Source organism: Glycine soja, chromosome 2 (assembly GCF_004193775.1).
Source record: "Glycine soja cultivar W05 chromosome 2, ASM419377v2, whole genome shotgun sequence".
NCBI lineage: Eukaryota > Viridiplantae > Streptophyta > Magnoliopsida > Fabales > Fabaceae > Glycine > Glycine soja.
This window is the reverse complement of record NC_041003.1, coordinates 44,598,198-44,608,436: the sequence shown is the minus strand read 5'-3', so window position 1 is coordinate 44,608,436 and position 10,239 is coordinate 44,598,198. Positions and strand designations below refer to the sequence as shown.

General features: G+C 32.5%; 1 protein-coding gene across 3 annotated transcripts; it reads left to right on the top strand.

Moving 5' to 3' along the window:
* Positions 1 to 3,966: 3,966 nt before the first annotated feature.
* LOC114397287 (protein NETWORKED 4A-like) lies at positions 3,967 to 9,487 on the top strand. Of its 3 annotated transcripts, none has more exons than XM_028359369.1 (4): positions 3,967 to 4,268; positions 5,119 to 5,158; positions 5,285 to 5,396; positions 7,381 to 9,487. In XM_028359369.1, exons 2-4 carry the CDS (start codon positions 5,144 to 5,146, stop codon positions 9,114 to 9,116), a joined length of 1,863 nt encoding a protein of 620 aa, XP_028215170.1. In that variant the 5' UTR covers positions 3,967 to 4,268; positions 5,119 to 5,143; the 3' UTR covers positions 9,117 to 9,487. The 3 variants fall into 3 exon arrangements, with proteins under 3 accessions (XP_028215170.1, XP_028215172.1, XP_028215174.1); XM_028359371.1 differs by having other exon boundaries at positions 5,110 to 5,158; XM_028359373.1 differs by lacking the exon at positions 5,119 to 5,158.
* Positions 9,488 to 10,239: the final 752 nt, after the last annotated feature.

Genomic DNA, 10,239 nt, shown 5'->3' with positions numbered 1-10,239 from the left:
ATTGAAGTTTTAGAATTATAAACTCTAAAGACTTTAAAAATATTTTAGTATTTAAGAAAGATTCCTTTTGTCAACCTTATAATGAAATTCTCAAGTTAATATTCGATACTAAAAATAAAATTTTCACATGCCCTAAAGGTATGAAAATATAATACATTGAGTTTTCTCTTGCTTTGCAATTCACAATAAGTCTTATCAACAATGTTGTATTCAATATTCTATTTTGAACATAATGTGTTGTGTTAATAATCTACTCTTTTTTTTCTCTATCAATGTTCTCCTCAGGCGCAGGGGAGGAGGAATATACCAACAAAGACATTTTAAAACTAAGTCAAGGAGTAAATATTAGGGATGCAAGAGAAAGATTAGGATTGGGGTTACCTAGATTGTCTCACCTTTTTATACATGACATTCATTGGCATGCATTTCTGGCAAATTTAGTTACTCATGCATGGGTGATAGCCTTCCTTGAATTTTAGGGGTGTAGTCATGGCAAATTGCCTGAATATCGTCCATGTTTAACAATCTCCATTTCTTTCTTGTTTTCATATTTGCCTTTGTTGAGTGCACCTTGATGCCAAGAGGTGTGTGACAAATCTACATCACAGTACGTGGTCTTATGGTCGATTCATCATATATTCATTAAAGAAGTATAATTTTACAACTTCTTGAGTTAATGAATATTGTTTTGTATAACATGATATTGATATTATTTTTCTTAAAATATACTTAATTTGTTCTTATATATAAGATTTGATTACTTAGTTTATCAAGATTAAAAAATGATTATTTAATTTATAATAATAAATTTATCTTAAATTATAATTTTTTTTAAAAATTATCTTTATCATTAGTACTCCTCTCTCTTTTAATTATTTATCAATATATCCTTCCTCTTCTTTTAATTAAGAGTTTTTCTAGTATAAAAATAATTAATACAATAAACAATATATATTAGATATTATAAAAAAGAATAAAATTATTTTAAATATAGTTTTAGAAATAGAAACGAATGAAGTATAATATAAAATACATATTTGTAGTTGCATATTTTTTAATTCTAAAATCTTTTTTTATCCATATTCTACAATTTAACTATATATGTACGATGTTAAGATTAATATATTATACCAACAATCGGTGTGTTGACTTGATTTTTTTCATATGTTGTTGGCTCTTAATTAAGTCGTGTTCGAACATAAAAAAAATGACCCTAACAAAATTTTGAGTCGGAAAAATGAGATATATGCAAGCACATCCCACAAATACTTGAAATAATTAAAGTTAATTATTTGAGTCATGAACTATATTAACTAAAAATTAAAAAGAAAAATGATGAGAATATGCTACTTTTTTAATAGTCTTTTTAACACCATAAAATCATTTAGTTGATAGACTTATGTTTGAAAAGATACACAAAGAAATTTGCTATATTGTTAATTAATTAGAGTTTTAATTATGTTGATAATGTGTTGTAAACAATACAGAGAAATGGTATAAAAAGTGATCAAGATTATAGAAGCGTGAACTCTAAAATGTCTAATTATTCTTCGTGAAAAAGTGATAATCCTTCCTTCTTATTCTTTATCCATATTTGCAAAATATGTCCTTACATAGGACTCCAAACAAACAAGATGTATGATTAAGATGCTATAATTCTGTATGTTTAATCTCTCGCTTAGTTTGCTGCAAAGTGGATTAATTCCAACATATGTGGAATTCTGGATTCAAGAGTTTGTCCACCTCTCCACAAGCGTGCGTCTATTGTGTTCATTAATCATGATCTAGGACCTAATTCATCGCGATTAATTAATTGGGTCATTTCTTTTGTGTATATTATAATGTTAATAGGGAATCCAATAGGGTTATCCATTATCTATCTAGCTAGTTTCTGTTAGGGTTTACCAGAATCAACCTTCGTTGCTTTTTGATTAATTCTCCTTCTCCTCAGCTTAGCTCCATCCATAGCTTAAGTTGAGCTTTTATTCTTAATTTATTCTTCCATTGAATAAAAAAACATTATTATTATTATTATTATAATAATAAAAAAAAATATGGAATATACAAATAAGTTTTGAACTAATTAAATTATACTGTACATTCCTCTTGAAATAAAGTGAAATATACACTTTAATTTAATTATAATTTTTTTTAACAGTAATCTCATTGAAAATAAAATTTGTGACCTCATATGCATAGTGGTACTATACAATATCTCCCCAGTGCGTCAATCCTAATGAGAGTATGAATAGTTAATCTGAATCGGTTACTAGAATGCATTCAAACTCCTATTCAGTCAAATGGAAAATGATAATTTCAAATTTTAATTATTCAGTTTCTTTATGAAAGTTGGAATAATTTATTTGATTTTTGGACTATTCAATTTTTAACTTTTTAAGTTTGATTTGTATTTAGTGGAATCGATTAATAAACAGAGTAAGATCCTAACAAGTTAGGTAATCAAATCTACCACCAATAGCTCTTTTCCCCCATTATATACAACTTTCATCTTTATCATTTTTGTGTCTCCACGTTAAATTAAAGCCACGATTAATTATACCGCGTTTGTTTGAAAATTTTCAAACCTATGACCCCGTAGCTTGCGCTGCTTCTTTACTTCTAATTAAGCCTATGCGTACTAATCTAAGTAATAATATATTCTCTTACCAATTCTTCTATAAATACTCCTACAAATCTTTCTCTTACTATATAAAAAAATATTAAATTTTAAAAAAGTATTTAATATGTTGAAAATATAAAACATATTTAATATTTAAAATATAAAAATAAGAAAACTAATAAAAAATAGTATAGGAGAATTTAAATTATTCATCATTGTAATCTAACTTTCTTGTTACATTTTCGATTAATTGTCAATTTCAGTAATGGTAGGTAGCTCAAAGATGATTTAAGCTTCCTTGTAATGGAACGATCGTGGCAGCTTGAAGATTCATTCATTCATACTCGTAATTAATGATATCCCAGTTTTCTTTTATTTTTAAGGCGTGAATGGCACCATGCAGGTTTTCTAATCGGGAATGAAGAAAAAGATGTATTACCAATTCCAACCTCCAAGAAGTAAAAATACACGGAATTGAAAATCTATTTTGCCCCACGGAAGAACGAGTTTAGAAAAATGAAATTAAAAAAAAAAAAAGCCGAAATGGACGGCAATATGACATTCGCAATATTCTCGTCTTTTTTTTATATATATAAAAAAAGACACTCCTTATGTACATGGCACAGTACTAATGACATGCTAGAACTGTTACTAAAGGTTTGCTTAAAGAATTAGGAAAATGCTAGAACACTAATTACGAAAATAAAATGTTTTTTTTTTGTTAAAATGCATAAAAATGTATTTTTTTTATATTTTTATATGATTTTTAATAAAATATTTTTTGATTAATATTTTTAAGACACTGGTTAATAACATCCAAAGAATTATTATAAGCTCGAATTATAAAATTTCTCTAAATTATAACTACTTATCAAGTCCATGAATCGAAGGCTAGAAAATCCTTTTAAGAGGATTACACACGGAAAAAAAAAAAAAACACGAATCTACACTTACAAAATAAAGGTAGAAATTCATATAAATTCTTTAACCACTTATGCGCGTTGGCTTAAAACTTGTAGTTCTCCTTATAGATTAATTAATTGAAGTTTCAACGGGACCGGATGTGAATAATGTCAACAATAATCATGATTGGGATGTTTATGAAAAGACAACAAATCCCAAACAATAATCAACATAGCGTTTTGAATTGTTAAGAAGAAATACGTGTATGTAAAAGTACCATAAACAACAATAACAAAAATAAAAATGTGCGTGAGAAGAAAGAAACATTTTTTTAACAAGATATTAGTACCAAAAAATAATGATTAATCTTTCCAGCAAAATGAAGATTCTTTTCTAATAAAATTTATTTCATATCTAAATATTAATTAAAATACAAAATAAAAACACAATTTATTACCACTTTTGTTTTGAGAAGAGGTGAGAGAGAAAGTGTGTGGGAGCTTAGTGGACATTAAAATGGAAGGAGCCCTTCCTTTTCCGGCACTTTCTTTTGCTTTCAGTCCCCACTTCCCTTTTTATTAACACTTCACAAAACAAACTCTCTCATCTCCTCACACTTCAAATCCAAATATCTCTGTTCTCAATATTCCACCCCCTTTTCTCTTCTCTCTTCTTTCTCTATTCTCAGATCCATTGCTTTATCCCACAGCTTCCACCACTGCATCCAAACACGCCCTTCTCTCATGTAAGAACCTCTCTCTCTCTCTCTCTCCTTTCCATTCATTCATACTATTATTATTATTTGTGAAATTAGATTGTGTTTGTTTGTTTTTATGTTGTTGGAAGGAAAGGGATTATTGAGATGATGTATATGAAATGAAAATCTTGGATGTGAGGCTAAGGATTCTCGTATTTGTCTCTATTCATCGTTATCTAACCGCAACTACAACTTTGTTTCTTTCGTAGTCATTATCCTACCGCCACACCGAACTAGTTTATTTTTGTCTTGTTTTTGGGCTCATCGGAAAAAATCGAATTACTCGAATATACCGTAATAATCGTCAATAAAATAAAATTATTTTCTTCGTGACTTTTTTATTTTAAAATAACAAAAAAATAGTATTTATTTTGCGTGTGAAATGCAAAATGCAACCACCACGTTTAAGTGAGGTGATTGCGCTGCACGACGCGTGGATATAGCTGTGCCTTAGGTACAGCCAGTTGTCCGTGATATTCAGGCACGAGATTACATGATAAAAAAAAAAGGTCAAAATTTATGGCTATTTAATAATTTGATAATTATTTATTAGTAATTTATTTTGGTTTTAAAATTTGTCCGCGCGGTACTCATGGTCATGTGCATCTCGTTTCTTCGTTGGTCAGTTTTGGGCCGAGGGTGCAGGCCCACGTAGGTGGGGCCCACATGGGTGATAGTGTGGGAAAAAATACAGCATTCATATCCTAGTACTATCATATTAAATTATTTTGTTGTCGTCTTTTTAAGCTATCCTCAGGGCATTACGCTAGCTAATTATTCCACTTTTTGAATTTTGAATGCTAATTTATTTATTCCTTTCTTTTTGGAGTTTCACCAGCTAGATAGAATTTGCTCTTGCAAAAATGGCAGCTTCTGGGGTAAGTGTTATGGAACTTAATTGAGTTATATTACGATTATGATTTATGGGTTATACTTATGCAGTTGTGCATGTTACAGAAGAATCCTGGGTTCATAATAATAGTGGGTTGTTTTTGTTATTTCAGGTTCATTCTAGCAAGCAAATGAGGAGGTTGGAATCGAGGAAGTCACATTCTTGGTGGTGGGATAGTCACATCAGCCCCAAGAATTCTAAGTGGCTTTCAGAAAACCTTGAAGGTATGCAATTGCAATGGTCTTATAGTGTTTATATGTTTGTTTTTGTGTTATATTTGTCTTCATTCTTTAATTCCTCTGTGTTCACATTCCAGGTTTTATTGTTCAAAAGATTGTATTGTTGCTCTGATACTTGTAATCCTTGAGTGAAAATTCTCCTAATATGAAGCTTTTTTGCTGCAACAGATTCATTAACTTCCTCAGTCTTTCATTTTTATTTCTTTAGTTTAGACTATCTTCACTTCTTTCGTCTTCCAAAATTGAATTCTCTGTTTGTATGTGGCAAGGCTTAATTTGCAATACCTAATGTTGCAATCAAAACTTCATGCACTAAGATCAGCAGGCCTAATTTTTTTTTTTAATAATTTTGCAAAAATTGAGCATCATTAATCATTTGTAGGGATGTCCTTTTATATTCTTTACATTTTTTACATATTCAACCTATTATAAATTTATAACACTGTTATTGTTATACTTTTATTCTATACCCTCAAAGTATCACAACCTGCCTAATTGGCTAGCTTTTCCACCATTCAGCATCTACATGAATCTGGCTGTTTGCCATTTCTGCCAACCGAACAGGGTACCTAATGCCAATAAGAGTAGAGAGCCATAAAGCTTCTTTTATTAGTTGATATGCTATATTCAAAATTTTTGCCAGGTTCTAATGTTCTGTGAATTCAGCAGGAATGCTAGAAAATAAATATTGTTAAAACATGGGAAAAAGTGTGTTTTGCATGATAACTCTTCAATAGTTCAAATATGTTTTTATATTTAAGTGGAGTTTTCTATTGTAGTTTAAAATGATTATCTTCTGTAAGAGATTTAGCACCTCTAAAGTGACTGGGTACACTTTAGAAGAGAAAGTGTGGAGTCACAAGTCATAACCATTGATTGGAAGATCGATGGAATAAAATTTTAACAACTTCATTGTAGTCTGTAATACACGTAGGTTATCATCTATTGATTTTCTAATCAATGGTTGTAATTCCACATTTTTCCCTCAGTCCCTCCAAAGTGCAGTCCTAATTTTAGAGAAGCCAAATTCTGCTCTAATATAACTATGAATGTTAATTATCTTTTTGTTTTGGTGAATGAAAGGGTAATTATCTTTAGTAGACAATATTGCTAAGGGGACATTTATTTCAGGGTTTAGATTTGCATTCCTATGGCTGTGTCAAGTTTTATAAAATCATTCCCATCCAAAAATTATTCCCAGGCATATGTTTTGAGTATTATTCCCACCAATTCATTTCCATTGATAGAGGTGGGTAAAATTTATTCCCATGAGAATGATTGAAGTCTTGCCAGAATGGGTAGTGGGTGGTTATAGTGGGTAGTGGTAGAAAAAAAATAAAGTTTTAATTTTAGGGATATTTTTCTCTTATAATTGTATGTTTCGTGGAATAATTTTTAAAGGATACCAAATACCAAACATGGACATAATATATTTTCAGAAATACCATACTCAGGAATATCATTCCTGGTTATCTTATTCCCAGGAATGTGAAATTATTTCCTGAAACAAATGTGACCTCAATATCAATTTCCACCCCTTTATTCTCTCCAAGCATGCACCTTATAAACAAGCTGAAAGATTCTTCAAAGAATTTGATTTTCTATGCTTCAATGATGTCCGCTACACTTGTTACCGAAGTTTGCTTTTAGACCGCCAAGGTTAGTCCTTGTTCTGCTGGCTAAACAAGGAAAGTTGTTGCCTTAGTTATGAAGGTCATGGACTTTTAGATTGCCAAGGTCATGATCTTGTTGCTTAGTCTAAACAAGGCAATTTAATACTAGTAAAGTAATAAATGTCATTACGATATTAGCATCTATTTTTCTTCTTTGCCATGACTTACTGGAAAAGAATTCTCCAGTTGTGCTTTCTTTTTCGGGGTGGAGGTAGGGGGTTTGCATCTTACTCTGTATATGTCAATCTTTTATATCATAATGCCGTCCAAGAAAATGACTTGATTTTCATTCTCAGAGATGGACCGGAGTGTGAAGCGAATGTTGAAGCTGATAGAAGAGGATGCAGATTCATTTGCCAAAAAAGCTGAAATGTATTATCAGAAGAGGCCAGAATTGGTTGCTCTGGTTGAGGAGTTTTACCGTGTTTACCGGGCTCTGGCTGAACGTTATGATCATGTGACAGGAGAATTACGGAAGAATATACCCTCTGATCTCCAATCCCAAGGTTCAGGTATTTCAGATGCTGGCTCTGAACCATCCTCCACTTGGCCCTCTCCAACTCCAAAGAGGGGGGGTCGTCTTAAATCTAGTACCCGAGCTGCTGGGTTTGAATACTTTCTTGGCTCTAGTGGAAATGGTACTGATGTATACCAAAAAGATGGGGATGAGTCTTCTACTTTGACAGATTCTGAGGAGGAATCTGATGATTCATCAGTTAACAATTATTCAGGTTTCTCACGGAATGGTAGTGATCTAGGGATAAACAGAAGAATAATGGAGTTGGAAACTGAGCTCCGTGAGGTAAAAGAAAAGCTATGGATGCAGGAAGAGGAACATGCAGATGGTTCAACTAGGGGATCAAGAAATGAGAATACTGATGTTTATACCAAAATTAATGCATATGAACAAGAACTGATGACTGTGAATGAGAAGTTAAGACTTTCAGAAGAAGAAATTACTAAACAGAAGATTGAGCTTCAAAAATACAGACTCTTCAATACAGAAAATTTGGAGGCTGGTTTTGAGTCATCACTAACGAAAAAACACATCAATGAAGGAGGGGAAGCACACAAGATGATAGAGGTTGAGGGAAGCATTGATGGTGTGGATAAGGAATTGTTTGACCAAAATGGTGAGATCGAGACACTTGCGAGGGAGCTAAGAATTACCAAAGAAAATCTCAAAGCTTCGGAAATGCAAATTACTTCACTGAAATTTGAGGCCAATAAATCATCTGAAAGAATTCAGCAATTACATGATCAGCTTGAGTTGGCTCGTAAAGACATTTCTACTTGGAAAACCAAATTCAATAGTGAGAAAAGAGAGAGCACCAAACTCCATGAAAGACTTGCGAGGTTAAGGACTAGTCTATCAGATCGTGACCATGAGATCAGGGATTTGAAAACAGAAGTATCTGATGCCGAGCAGAAAATCTTCCCAGAGAAAGCTCAGTTGAAATCTGAAATGTCAAAGGTGCTGGAGGAACGGACTCATTTAGAGGAACAGATCAGAGAATGGGAAAGTCGAGGCCGTTGTTTTGAAGACGATATCAGAAGGATCCAGTCTGAAAAAATGGAGATGGAGGAGGCACTCAAGGGTGAGATTCAGCTGTTAAAGGCAGGAATTGAGCAGAGAGAGAACAACATAAAAGAACTCAACACAAGCATTGATACTTTAAAACTAGAGAAAGATAATCTCCACGTAGAAGTTGGTTCACTCAAGGAAGAGGTGAACTCCAGAGATGGTAGGATTGAACACCTGAACAGCCATTTGAACGAGCTTCACGTGGAACATGTACAACTGATTGCTGGAATGGAGGAGGCACACAAACATGTGGAAGAACTAAAATCAAAAGCCAAGCAACTTGAGGAAGAGGTCGAGAGGCAAAGAACCGTGATCTTAGAAGGAGCAGAAGAGAAACGCGAGGCCATAAGGCAGCTATGTTTCTCACTCGAGCACTATAGAGATGGCTATAATATGCTTCGGCAGCATGTTATGGGGCACAGACGAGTTCCAGTTTTGGCTGCCTAGTTAATAAATTTGAAACGTGATCTTGTATATTGTTTTGGTGCTATCTTCATTTCTGTCTTGGGATGTTTTATGGTTCTAGTGTATGAGTCAAGGTCATGTGTACTACTACGGAGAAGTGATGACCATGTTTGCATGGTGTAAGTTATACTCTGGCTTGTTAGCTATACGCCTAATACCACAATATGCTGCTGATGCCATTGCTAAGATAACCCTTCCTTAAGGGCTCAAGAGAGATTGAAAAATTTGCTTAGTTTGATCTAATATTGTATAACCGACTCGTCTGGTCTGATGTCAATGATTGTGCAACTTCTTTTTTTAAGTTATTGCAACTTGGATTTCCCTTACAGTAAATATATAATGTTCTTGGTTAATGTAGTTTCAATTTTCTTTAGCCTTGTGCTAGCTCTTTAGAAGAAAGGGAAGCTTTATTAAAATTGAGTTTTAGTTTGACTTCGATTTTCACGCTCCCCCTTGACCAATGCCTTATTTTTTTGGCAAGTAAAATTTTAGGTTAGTTGGGTTAATATCTCATTAGGATGAGGTTAGAGAAGTCGTCACATTGGGAGTGAGATTCGAAATTGCAAGCTTATTCGTGTGAGATATTTATTTATTTATTTATATAAGCTGGATAGATATACTTTGGAATTAAACAAAATGCTTAATTTTCTGTGTTTTGTTTTGCAGGTAATACGTGACAATTTTGTGAGTGGAGAAAATATTTTGGCAACGATAAATAATAACATAAAAATAAATCAAAAGAAAAACATAATACATCTTTTTGAAAATTAGTTACAATTATATTATTCACTTGGTATAATAAAGCATATAACCTATGTTTACAATATTAAAATGCTTAAATATAAGAGAAACTTATCTATTGATTTGCCTTACAATCCACCACCCTATTCTATTGTAGTACTTTCGCTACCTAAGTCCCAAAAAGGCAACAACTAAGGCAAGAACAAACAATATAGGAACCCCAAAAACTAAAAATTTGGAACCGAAGAACACAAGAACACAGAAAATGACAGTGGGAAGCAATAATGGCAGAGGAAAACCATTTGCTGAGGCTCGGCTGATCTCCATGGTCGCTGATGAATTACCATATTCCCCTTGCACCGTT

What these genes read in the sequence shown, in the direction of transcription:
- LOC114397287 (XM_028359369.1), top strand. An exon ending in GCTTTCAGAAAACCTTGAAG is followed by an intron (nt 5,397 to 7,380) that starts GTATGCAATTGC and finishes TTTCATTCTCAG; the next exon opens with AGATGGACCGGAGTGTGAAG.